This window comes from Rhinolophus ferrumequinum, chromosome 9 (assembly GCF_004115265.2).
Source record: "Rhinolophus ferrumequinum isolate MPI-CBG mRhiFer1 chromosome 9, mRhiFer1_v1.p, whole genome shotgun sequence".
NCBI lineage: Eukaryota > Metazoa > Chordata > Mammalia > Chiroptera > Rhinolophidae > Rhinolophus > Rhinolophus ferrumequinum.
This window is the reverse complement of record NC_046292.1, coordinates 67,129,238-67,142,960: the sequence shown is the minus strand read 5'-3', so window position 1 is coordinate 67,142,960 and position 13,723 is coordinate 67,129,238. Positions and strand designations below refer to the sequence as shown.

At 35.6% G+C, this 13,723-nt stretch overlaps 1 protein-coding gene across 3 annotated transcripts in view; it reads left to right on the top strand.

Moving 5' to 3' along the window:
- KYAT3 (kynurenine aminotransferase 3) overlaps positions 1 to 13,723 on the top strand; it is a 48,892-nt gene that overhangs the window by 19,930 nt on the left and 15,239 nt on the right. For all 3 annotated transcript variants that reach the window (XM_033114828.1, XM_033114826.1, XM_033114829.1), the window contains 6 exons: positions 1,322 to 1,380; positions 1,974 to 2,118; positions 4,611 to 4,760; positions 8,620 to 8,706; positions 9,515 to 9,640; positions 9,744 to 9,864. In XM_033114828.1, the coding sequence (XP_032970719.1) occupies positions 1,322 to 1,380; positions 1,974 to 2,118; positions 4,611 to 4,760; positions 8,620 to 8,706; positions 9,515 to 9,640; positions 9,744 to 9,864 (688 nt within the window). The remainder of the gene's footprint in view (positions 1 to 1,321; positions 1,381 to 1,973; positions 2,119 to 4,610; positions 4,761 to 8,619; positions 8,707 to 9,514; positions 9,641 to 9,743; positions 9,865 to 13,723) is intronic.

Sequence of the window (13,723 nt, the reverse complement as noted above, 5' to 3'; positions counted from 1 at the left end):
TTTCTATCTATCATTCTGGGACTTTTTAATTTTATAATTATAGTCTCTAGAATAGCATCATGTTCAGGTGGGTGCTTACTTATAATGCTATTCTGGAAGGCACCTGAACCTCTGGGGAATTTACATGTGACTTACCTCATTGGAGCTTCAAAGATTAAAAATATGAAAGGAAAAAGGTATTTTTTTCTTGGTTCCATTATTGGGAATAAAATGAGAACAATGGTCTATTTAATAACCATTATCATTATCTTCCTCCCAGATTGAATTAAAATTACTTTAATATTCTATTAGGAAAATCTTTGTAAATATGCTGCCAATCATTTTTTTTATTTCCAGCAGCATGTGAACAATGAACTCAAAAGCTAATTCAGTGCTTTTGAGAGATAGTATAAACTTAATTCTAGAATCTAAAGAGCTAAAAAATTGTATGCTGTCCTATAATTTTAACTTTTAATATTTTCCTACGACAGCCCTGGCTTGCATGATGTTAAGTAGAACTGATCTAATGTCTAATATACTTTTTTAAAGAGGTAGCATTCTAATATTTTTTAGAAGGTCTTGTTAATGTAAAAGATAGTACATGGAAATAGTTCTGAGTACTGTGTATTCTGGAATCAGACTGCCTGGGTTCAAATGCTGAGGTGCCTCTGTTTGGGTTTGAATGTAACTATCTTTTATGAAGTTGGGCAGATGTGTAAAGTTATGTGGTCTTATCCTCTCTGTACCTCACTTTCCTCATATGTAAATTATGCCTAATAATAGATCACTGCATAGAATTGTTGTGAATATTAAATGAGTTAATTATGTAAAACGCTTAGAACAGTGCCTGGTACGTACCCAGTACTCAATAACGTTAGCTTTATTGTTGTTGTTGTTGTTGTTAATTGAAACTCCTTATTAAGTAATCTAAATTGAGTGCTTCCTATATGCCATACAAGAAACTTGTGAAATTCTTAGTACATCTTACCTAAAATGGTCTTCAGACTCAAGGTATTTTTTTAACTGACTTTTGTTTTGGTATCATTATCATTCTCTTTGGTACACTTCAGGGTTTTAAATTGGTTTATTTTCTTAGGCAAGGATTATATTTTGGTTCTTATGTGAGAAGATAAACATCAAAAGTTCCTAAGAAAAAGCATTCTGTAGGACAGTAGGTGGGAGATGAATTCCTCTTCAGAATTTTTATTAGAGTCTAGCATTTATCTTTATGGTGCTGTTTTTCCAGGTTGACAATAGGGAAAAGAGTTTCCCATGATTTGCTGGCATCTTTGGATTTTGATTAAAGAAATTTAAAAACCCTTTTAATATTTATATCTTTCAGAAAATGTCCTTGAAATTTAAAAATGCGAAACGAATCGAAGGCCTTGATAGTAATGTGTGGTGAGTACCTTAAATGAACAGCAATAATCTTGTGAATTTTTTTTCTTACACATTTTTATATCCTTACTTGGGAATTTTTAGCCTTAGCTACGGTCTATAAATAAATCAACTTATTTTAATTTATCCATTAAATGGAAATGGAAGTTAATGATCTATACACTGATTTATTCGTTTCACAAATTCTCAAGCCCTCTGCTAGGCACTGGAAATAGGCAGAGAAAAGACAAATTTGGTTGATCACCTCATAGAGCTAACCTTCTAATCCATGAACTTTTTTAATGAGCTTTACTCTCTAATAGTTGATAAGATAACCTAGCAATGGCTGGTGTGATTGAGAAAAAAATGTATATATGATTAAATTATGGGTATCATGGAATTGAGATTTGTAAGAAACATTGAGTTCGTTAATTCATCCATCATTTCATTAAGTGAAATCATATTATAGATGGTAAAATTTTTGTTGGGAATCTCCTTATTTTTTTTTAATCTGTTAAACTAGGTCTTTTTTTCAGTTTCATAATAAAACTATGAGGTATAAAAAGTTAACTTTGTAATTATAGTGTTATTAATATTAGTATTTTTTTTAATCTTAGGATTGAATTTACCAAGTTGGCTGCAGACCCCTCTGTTGTGAATCTTGGCCAAGGCCTTCCAGATATATCACCGCCTCTATATGTAAAGGAAGAATTATCGAAGATTGCAGCAATTGATAGCCTGAATCAGTATACGCGAGGCTTCGTAAGTGCAGGAATTGCTGTGTGGGGCATGAGCTTGTGTTCTGTATTGTATTGTGTATGCATGGACTTCTGTCACTTCTATGTTATCAGCTTTCTGGGACCAACCGTTCCAACCTGATAACCAGAGGAACCCCGACCCTTGCCCTTATCTCCTGGGATGACCCGTCCCTACTTCCAGCCCCTCCACAGTCCTGCCTTCGCTCTTCCTTTCCTGTTGTTCTGGGATGGTCCTGTGGCAACAAGGGAGGAAGAAGATTCTCTTGAGACATATGTTTCTTTCCCATTAAAGCCTCGGCACTGGGCTCTTAATGAATATCCTCTATTTCTAATTAGTTACTTTCTTCGACTCTACCTCAGCCCAGCCCCCATCCTTCTGTGATTAAATGCCCAGGATATCCAGAAATTTCCTAGATTCTACCAAAAAACGACCACAAACTACGAAGTGAATTGAGCAAGGTTGCACACACCAATATACAAAGACCAATATACAAAAGACCAATATACAAAAACGGTTGTATTTCTGTAGACTAAAAAGGAACAGTGGAAAGTAAAAAATTTTTACACACCATTTAAAATAGCGTCCAAAAACATAAAGTATTTAGAACTGAACTTTTAAAATATATGTAAAATTTGTACACTAAAAACTATGATACATTGCTGAAAGAAATTAAATAACACCTAAATGAATGGAGTGATAATATGATGTCCCTGGATTGGAAGGCTAAATATTGTTCAGATGACAGTTCTCCCTAAATTGATGCATAGCAGAGTTTTTGAAGCACTGACCTGCAGCTGAATCTGACCTACTCCTGATTTTGTAAATAAAGTTTGATTAGAACATAACCATGCCCATTCATTTACATCTTTTCCAGTTTTTGTAAATATATGTGAGTATGTATGTATACGTGTTTTTATATTGGTGTAAGCACTGAGAATGGTGTTGCGCTATCACCCGCTTAAGACATTGGTCACCTCAGGAATGGAAAGGAGGTAATGTTGAAGAGAAATTATGTTTTTCACACGTCTTTGCCTAGTTTAATTATGTGAAGCACAAATTATTTTTGTAATTAAAAAAATTTAAAAACACATACCTTATCATTCGAAGAATAGGTGTGTAGTGTATATGATTGCTTTTAGATCACCCTTTGCCAGAATTTGTTAGAGCTGGTATTAAAATGAAATTCAAAGGACATTTTGGATTTCCGGGAGTGGTGACAACCTTCTCTTGCTCCTTTCACAATTCATGCATATTTCTTGAGCTTGATTTTACGTGGTTGTTTTCTCTTGCTTTTTTTTTTTTTTTTTTTTTTTACTGGCTATGTTCTTTCACCTCCTCTATTATTAATCATAGCCAGTGTGTCTAATATTATAATCTCCTAATTTTAAAATATAAAAAACGTGCTACAGCTTTGTTTTCATTGATTTTAATTCAGTAAAGGGCTGGGAGATACTAGCCAATATTCTGAAAGGAATGAAAAAGAGATAAATAAGTGCATCTTTGACAAAAGAGAAATAAAATGCCTCCTTTTCTTCCTATGAACTGGGGTGGACAACTTAGGAGCAACCTAAGACCCTTTTACCACACAAACCTGGGCTATATCCAACCAGCCTCTCTCTTCGCCTGCATCCTGACCCAGTTTATTCCTCCAGAGCCCAGGTGCTTTCCAAACAAAGGCATATGACCTGCCCTTGGACGTTCACTCGCAAGTGACAGAAAATCAAGGTGGTTTCCCCAAAAGCATATATATTTCAATACCAAAAACGACAAGGAGAAGGAGAGAAGGGAACAGAACATGGAAGAGAAGATTGAGAAGGAGCTAACCCAGGCCTCCCCACATCTCAGACGCTGTGCCTTTACAAGCTCCTCATTCTTCGTGTGAAAGTTGTTCTCCTAGGTCACTTCTGCTGTCTTGGCTATCAATGGTGGTAGTGTTCCATTTCTTCCTGACATTTGCTGTCACATCAACACTAATGTGTGTTTCTTTGGTGAATTTGTTTTTGCCTTCTCTCAGTAATCCATTGGTTGGATAATCTCCAGCAACTTAGAAGAAGAGACTCCAAGTGTATACGGTTAATGCAGGTTTTATGGCTGATTTTAACTGGGAAAACTATCCAACTCTATTCAATATAATTTAATTACTGTCCAAATAAAGTAATTAAATGTGATCTAAATACTATCAAAATGTACTGTCCAAAATATATTTGGTGTTGAAGTCCATTTTTATTCAAAGCAAATACCTCGAAATTTTGTATTCTAAAGTCAATCATTTAATAGGAATTTTTTAATCATCAGCAAGTCTTCATGACCATTCATATAGGAACCCTCTGAACATAGGAAAAAATTCTGTTTAATTTATTGCCAATTAAAAATGCTACTTTTCTTTGGATAATTATAAAACCCAAATTTTAAAAATTCTTACATTTTAGAGTCAAATTACCTCAAAGAAGTAGGTCCCATAATTCAAGGTTTTTTTCTTCCTTTTTATTCAACAGGGTCATCCATCACTTGTGAAAGCTCTCTCCTGCCTATATGGAAAGTTGTATCAAAAGCAAATCGATCCAAATAAAGAAATCCTTGTGACAGTAGGAGCATATGGATCTCTTTTTAATGCTATTCAAGGATTAATTGATGAGGGAGATGAAGTAAGTATGTTAGCATCGTCAACTTATACATATATTCATCATTGTCATTTTGTGCTACTTTCAATCATTTACTTATTTTACGCTCTTTTTTATTTTTAATTATTTTTGAAGTGTAATGTAGTCAAGTTCACAAATCCTAACGGTATAGCTTGATAAATTTTCACGTACGTCCATATATATGTATATACTCGTATATCTCCATGTATCCACAAGCCAGTTGAAGACGCAATACGTTTCCAGCACCCAAAAGGCTCCCTTTGCCCTTTACTAGTCTCTGTTCTCCCAGAGGTATCCACTCCTCTGTTGTCGTCTATCACCATGAGTTCCTTTTGCCTGCCCTTTAACTTGATATATTAATAAGAGAGTCATATGGTATCTACTCTTGAGTCTGGCTTCTTTCACTTATCATTTTGTCTGTGGCATTCATCCATTTTGTTGCATGCAGTTTATTCTTATTTTTACAGCTTATTTAGATAAGGGCGGGTGGAAGCGGCTAGCAATGATGGGAAACAATGAATATCTTAGATTTCACTGCTAAAATAACCTTTAACCTGAACACAATCAACAAATATTTGGTCACTGTCCTTTTGTACCCAGTACTAGCAGCATAGTGTGAGGGATGTATTAGGTTGGTGCAAAAGTAATTGTGGTTTTTGCAATTTTTTTTTTTTAACCTTTTAAACCACAATTATTTTTGTACCAGCTTAATATAATAAGGTTGACTGATTTCTGCTATTTATTTAGTCCTGTGATGTAAGACTCACTTTGGCACCAAGTTTGGTCAGCTGTGCCCCCACTTTCCCATTATCATTCTAATACCCCTGCTTCAGTATCTCCGGACCTTTTTTGTTTATGAGAAAGTATTGCATATCTCCTTTGTGCTAGGCACTGTGGGAGAGATTTTTAAAAGATGGTTTCTACATGGAAGGAGTTCCCTGTCTAGTAGAGGAGATAGACTTTTAAACAAATGAGGAAAAATGTAGTGTGATTGTCAGTATGGAGAGTATAAATTATGGTGGTGACAAAAGGAAGAAGTGATCAACTCTGCTCATATAGGTCTGGAAAGCTCCAGAGAGGCAGTGCGTCAGCAGTGTCTGAAGAATGAACATATTTGCCCTGATCTACGAGGTCAGACAATTAAGTTCGCGAACTCATCCTAGAAAAAGTGCTACATACCTCATTGCTGAATATCATTACGATCACCTTCGAAATACTCCCGTTAGGAAGCTATGCACCATTGCCAGCACCTAGTCCACCCTTCAAAGCAATTTTGGAACTCTTTTGGAACTCTTTTTCTGGAACGGCCATCAGAGCTGTCATCGTATTACCCTTGATGTCCTGAATGTCATCAAAATGTATTATTTTCAATATTTCCTTTATCTTTGGATAAAGAAAGAAGTCATTGGGGGCCAGATCAGGTGAGTAGGGAGGGTGTTCCAATACAGTTATTTGTTTACTGGCTAAAAACTCTCTCACAGACAGTGTCGTATGAGCTGGTGCATTGTCGTGATGCAAGAGCCTTGAATTGTTGGCAAAAATTTCAGGTCATTTTCGTCTAATTTTTTCATGCAGCCTTTTTAGCACTTCCAAATAGTAAACTTGGTTAACTGTTTGTCCAGTTGGTACAAATTCATAATGAATCAAAAAAGGTTAGTAACATCATTGGAACAAGTTTGTGAACTTAATTGTCAGACCTCATATATTATTAATTCCTCTCTTTGAACTCTCATAGCACTTTACTGTGCCTCTTTTGTAAAAGACGCCACTGTTACTTTGTGTCATATTTTTATTTTACATCACTAATTCCTCTACTATGCCAGCCAGTAAGCTACTTAAGGAAACACGTTAAGGAAGTACAGTCATGCTTTCATACACACAATCTCCTTTAATCCTATAAAACAGTTGAAAGTTTTCCCTCGTGCTTTGATGTTGTTCATCCTCTGTTGTTTCCTCCTCTGCACTCCCTTGGAGTGTCCCAAGGCTCAGCCCTTGACCTTCTTTTCTCTCTTCTTTCTTCCCTGGTCACCTTATCTAATATTTTGAAACCATCCACGTCACTTTCTGTCATTTTGACCTATTTTATTATCTTTATAGTATTTATTACTATCTGAAATTATTTCTTTCCTTGTTTTCTTGTATACTATAAGCCTCTCTCAGTAGAATATAAGTTCCAGGAGAATATAGTTTGTTGCTATACTGCCGGCATTTAAAATAGTGAGTGCTCAATAAATATTCTTCAAAAAGGGAGTGGAATTATTTCCATTGTGAAAATAAAGAAATTGCAGAGAGGACTATCAAGTATACTCTTTTAGTTCGACCTCCATCCTCCCAATATATTGTCCTTGATTGAGCTCTCGCGTCAGTCAGATCAGGCCCTGTTTCTCCTCAGCGTTACAAAAGTAGATCATCCTAGTCCTTGAGAATCTCACAGACTAATTAAAAACTTGCAGGGTTCATTTCTTTTTCCTCCCCAATACCTAACACCTAACATAGCACATTACATAGTAGGTATGCAATGTGAGTTGAATGACTAATGCAAACAAAGGAGCTTTAGAATGTAAGGGCCTCATTTGACTCTTAATGAGAAAGGCCTTGAACAGGTATTTCACACCATAGGAAATATAAACAGTAAGAAGTGCAAATTTAGAACAATAATCAGGTACCATTGATTTAACGAATAAAAAGTTACACGAGACCACTTAGTATAGACTTGTGAAATTATAAATTGTTGTTGCCAGATTTTTCAAAAGCAGCTTGGCTATGTATAGAAAGTGCCAGAAAGATGTTTCTACCCTTTCATCTAGCAATGGCAATCGTGAATTTATTCAGCAAATTATTTTAAAATAGAGAAACTATACATATTATCACAAATGGACAGCATTGTTATTTATACGAGCAAATCATAAGAAAATTATTTTAGAATTCCATAAACTCTCAAATAGTCATTAAAATAATAAATATTAAAACTACAATACTATGAAATTTTTGTGAAATATTGCTAGGTTTAAAAAAGATACAAAGTAAAGGTAAATGTTATATAATGATTATAAATTATGTGTTCAAACTCTCCTTGTAAAGAAGCAGAAAGTCAGGATGCTAGATCCAAGCTGGCAGATTTCGGGAGGGACGCTGACTAGACTGGCTGGATTGGTCCACTGACCTGAAAGCCAGCACATGAGTGATTGGCAGAGAGAGCATGCATGGGCAAAGGGACAACGAGTACATTCCAGGGACTAGGGGAAAAGATAGACTCCAGGTATAAGTCACCTGGAGGGGAAGTGTGGTATCAGACAATAAGAATAGCATCCTAACTGATCTCCCTGCATCCACTCTTTGTTTCAGGATGCTTTTGACAAAAGGGAAACATCTTTACTCTCAAGAGAATACTTATAAATTAGTACTCCATAATGAAGAGCATTGCAGTGTTATCTTTCTTTATAGGCTGGCTTCTGCCACCGTCTCATACTTCATTTTGTACCTTGCAATTTAAAGAAACTCTTACTGTTTTTGGCTAGAACATCTCTTTGAGCGTGTGATAAAAGAGCTGTAGCCCTTCCCCATCCCCCTTTTCCCCTCCCCCCATCTACCTGCGCATATAAAACGTTGCGTATAATTTCAAGGGTCTCCACTGCAAGCCTCTCTGTAGATCTTCCTAAGAGATCAAGGACTCCAATTAAGGTTCCTGACACGTTTATCCCCAAGGTCTTTTCTCTTGGATATTAGCTCTAGGAAGGCAAGGCGTGCTTTTTTCACTGCTGCATCTCAGCATGTAGTATAGTACCTCACACATAGAAGTTACACAATATTTGTTAAATACATCAGTGATTGATATGTGTGTTCTTATTTGATCTTATTTCAGGTCATAATAATAGTGCCTTTCTATGACTGCTATGAGCCCATGGTGAGAATGGCTGGAGGAACGCCTGTTTTTATTTCCCTAAGATCTGTAAGTATACCGATACGATTCACATGCTTTAAGAAGTTATGAAAATACCAATTATCACTTTATCACTGACAAAGTTTCTACTTCGATTACATTTTGAGATTTACTGTGTATCTCTACGGTGACTGAAGTTAACAACTTTAAGAGGGGAACTTTTATTACTTTATCCTGTGTTGGCCATGTGTCTGTGTTGTATCAGCATCCACATTGTATGTAATATTATCTTTTGTGGCCACGTGTCCCCACCACCGTTGTGGTGGTACCCCACGACTGAGTACCACCAGGTCAGAGACCGTTTCTGACTCACTTTTATAGCACGGCTCCCCAGTGATTTAACAGTGCAGAGTATATGTTGGGTGCTCAATAAATGCTTGTTAAATTCTGAAAGAAGTGATTTTCTTTTTTTTTATTCTGCTATTATCTTTAGGAATATAATCAAGTATAGTAGCTTTGTCTTTTTAAAAATCTTACCAAAATAAGTAACACAGTAAGGTGAATCGCAGAATCTTCTACCATCAGACTTGTTAACCATAGCTGGCTCCTTTGAAGGAATATAGGCACTTTAATAGCTGTTAATGTTGACAGAGTCCATTTTTCCACTTAACAGGTGTGAACATGAGCCTCAAGTCCTCTTGGGCTCTTAAGGGAGAAATAAACCTTAGTTGTTTCTGTTTATTTTCTGTGTTAGTCATTTTTTTTCAGTTATATTTGCCATGCCTTTCTTTAATTGTTTTTCTTGATTAGGTTATTTATTTGTGAGCCAGCAAATGAATTAATTGAATTAAATCACATCTTCATTCTTCATGCTTAGAAACCTGTTGATGGGAAAAAATGGTCTAGTTCTGACTGGACATTGGATCCTGAAGAACTGGCAAGTAAATTTAATTCCAAAACCAAAGCTATAATACTGAATACGCCACATAACCCCATGGGCAAGGTAAGTGAGTCTTTGATCTCTTTATACAGTCTTCTGATCTATCATTTTCTCACACGTTGAATAATAATTGGTTCTGTTCTTTCGTATCCTTTAATATGTATAGGTATACACCAAAGAGGAACTCCAAGTAATTGCTGACCTTTGCATCAAATATGACACACTCTGCATCAGTGATGAGGTTTACGAATGGCTTGTATATACTGGAAACAAGCATTTAAAAATAGGTACTGATTATTACATAGAGTCACAAATCTAAATGTGTTTGGGCATGTGTGGAACTGATTGGAAAGGATCCCAGAACAGCTTTAAATAGTGTTTGTAATGGGTCGGTCTGTATGAGTACTCAAATATGGGATTTCAGTGACTGGTGCTTGAGTGAGTTGATGAACAGCTTGTAGGATGAACACTATAAACTTAGGGAAAGACGTTTTGAATCATATTATACAGCTACGAAACCAGAGAAGTATTAGGTTGGTGCAAAAGTAATTGCAGTTTAAAAGGTTAAAAAAAATTGCAAAAACCACAATTACTTTTGCACCAACCTAATAGTACTGTTGCCTATACTCTTAGCTTTTTATCAAGAATCCATCTATTACTTGGTACATCAGACACAGGGAGCTTACTTGGTCCCAAACTGCACTGTCTCTGTTGAGCAAGTTGCCAAAATGGCAGGTCAGCAGGAAAAGATTACAGGGACGGTAAGCTATTGGCTGCTTGTCCTATGCCTGGGATTTCGCCACTAGTACTGGGCCATCTCACAAAGATCCTGGTATCTTCTGGGGTAACCCAAAGGTAATGTAGGGTAACCCTACATTAACTATAGGATTAAAAGCTGGGCTGCAACCCTTGGGTCTTTGCACTTGTCCTTCCTATGCCTGGAAACATTTTTCCCCCAGATATGCACATGGCTCATTCTCTTCCCCTCCCTCAGGTCTTTATTCAGATGTCAATTTTCATGATCACAACGTTTAAGATAGTTACATCTCTCCTTCCGCATAGGCTTTGTACTTTTTCAGGGCTTTTTTTGTTTGTTTGTTTGTTTTGTTTTTCCCTGTATAGAAAAAATCAAGGTATATGTATTTTACTTCTCACCTACAAGAAGGGAAGGATGTTTGTTTGTTTGGGTGTCCTCTGAATCCCCAGTTCCCAGAATAGAGTCTTGCACATGGTAGACGATTAGAAAGTAAATGTTGAATTAATGAGTAGGAAATAAGAAAAGGACAGGGAAGGATGACTAAAACCACCGTGGCAGAAACCACTAAATACAAAAGTTAGTGCACTTATATATGAATAGTTGTTGCCCTTTTCATAGTTATCTTTATGGTACATTAAAAATTATTTAGAGACACAGAGGAAAAAGCAACTGCTTGAGGGGATCAAAAAAGGAGTGGGCAAAAGATGGGATTCATTAGGCAGAGAAGTAGAAAGAAAATTCCTATCAGATAAACTAACATGTACTGAGGCCAAAAGGTGGGATGACTCTGAAGGACATTGTATATGAAAGTAGAGTCTAAACTTTACTGAGGAGTCTTAACTTAAAAATAAAATGGTCTTTCAAAGGAGAAGTAACAAACATTTATTGAGATCAATAAGAATAGCTATTCTGGAATCATTAATTCAGGCAAAAGCCCAAGTAATATTCCGATTAGGAGACAAAGACAATGGGTATTTAAGAAATACCCATTTATAAGAAAGGGAAGGGGAACAATTACATCAATAGAAGGAAGGCATTTCTATTGGTGCTGATAACATGTTAATTTTAAACAATGTTTTTAATTTTCCACCCGGTAGTCATCAGTCCAGTAGTCATATTAACCACTTTCTTGTTATCTTTGCAAATAGTTGTTTGGGACAAGATTGCTTAGTCCCAGCCCAAAGGTTGTTTTGTCCTGTTTTTAACATTCCAAAGATTTGAGGCATAAGACGTGCAAGGCAGTTCTTCTGTCATGGCAGCTCTGCCTCCATTTTTAAGTGGCTCCATTTATATTATTGTTTATAGGGGGTCAGTGGTTCTGAAACTTACTTTAGTGGTAGAATACCTTGAAGCTATGATGTTCACATCATGAAATAGTGATTGATATATTGCATTCCATCCTGAAACTAGAATTTCCTGACAGAAACTAAATAATTGGAAGTCAATATAAAAACCACAGTTCTGTGCGTATTTGTCTATAACGGCTATTGAAATAAACACATCTGAGTTTTTCTGATTTTGCCATTAATATTCATTTGTTACAATGCTTATTTGCTTCATTATTGGTAGCCTTCACTATCAGGTAAGTGGTACCACTTATCTTAAGTACTTAAGAAAATTTTGTGGAGGAAATCTTGAAGGTGAATGTTTAAGTTCTATACATTAACTTGATCACCAGGAGACTGGTGAGTATATTTTGAGAACTACCACAAAAGATGTGGCAACACAGGGGAATTGATTATGTGATGGATTTGTTTTATAAAGGTAAGAACCAGCTACAGGTGAGGATCTTAAGCAAGTCTGATGCCATGGCAGTGGAGATGATGCATGCGGGCTGTTTAGAAGGAGAAACTATAGGGCACAGAGTATATAGCATTGGAAGGTGGGAAGGGAACAAGCAAGTATGATTCTGAGATCTCTAGCCTGGACCACTCAGCAGTGATGAGGCTTTTGCTAGAGACAGAGATGTGGAAAGGACATCCAGATCTGTGGGGAAGAGTTGAGCCAAGGAAATTCCTGCTTCTCATGCTTTAGTCTTGGCTAAGTTTCAGTATCTGAGAGACACAGAGGAGGAGATAATCTGGAAACACGTAGAATTATAGGCCTGATGGTCAGGATCAAATTATGAGGGGATACATTTTTGGCAGTCTTCAAAATTTTGTTGACCATAGAAGAGAATGGATTTTCTCAGGGAGAATATATGAACAGAGAAGAAGGCCAGAGATTTGCAAAATGTGGTGCCTTAACACAGCAAACTGTGGGTCTATGTCAAAAATTGCATAAGAGTTCATGTGACTTCACCCACCTTATTGATGAGATGACCTCTCTTGGATCATTTGAACTGTTGTTCCGCAGTAGAAAATCAGGCAAATATGGAAATTAATTTTTTGGTAGATGTTTTTAGATTAAATTTTATTAAATTAGTATTTAATTATTTTATCTAAAATAAATATTTTAAATATTTATTTAAAATAAAATAATTCTATTTAATTAGAATTAAATTATTATGTTAAGTTTATGAAACTTTTGTTAAGTGTATTAAAAATTTTTTAAAGTTTAATTAAATTATTTTGTTAACTTTATTAAACCTTTTTTAAAATTTAATTAAATTATTTTGTTAACTTTATTAAAATTTTTTAGATTAAGCAGAGAGGAAGAGGCATCTACCTAATGTTTAAATACAATTTTATATTCAATGTAAAGCATATGTTCATGCCTATGTGAGAATGACTCAGAGCTTTAGTTTTAGTTAGATCAGTTTAGCCATATTCTTTCCAAAAGATTCCTTTAAATGGTCTTAGAATTATTTTTAAGCCTGTATTGTATTTAAACCTTATGTTATATGATAGACCTTTCATCGTAAAAGTTTTACTCGATAATATTACTTGCTAGAGATATCAAAATACATATTTTTCACTTAGATTTTTTTTTTTAGTTGTTGTAACAGCCCATAAAGTTAAAACAAAAAAAAATGAATTCACTATTTCATTATTTAGAGATTGCAATTAGGTTGCCTGAAAACTTATTCTGTCAAATACATGAAAGATGCAAAATGGCCATTCCATCAATTTGCAGAGTGCAATAGTAGTTCTTTAATATAATACAATCAGGCTTTCTAGCCACACATGAAATTAGCATCATCTGCATGTTGTCACAGAGGCAGTTTTCCCTGATGTAGGCCTCTTCATCATGCTTGTAATCTTTATCTGACTTCTACTGAAGCCTAAGTCGCCTGTGAATGACTGTTACAGCTGCTGTGGCTGATTGAGGGACCCTGGGTCATAAGTGAGAAGTGCAAAGACCCATTGCCTTTCAGATAGAACTGCAAGCTAAACTTACTGATACTAGATATGGGATTTTTTAAATTATCAGACCTGCAAAGATTTTTT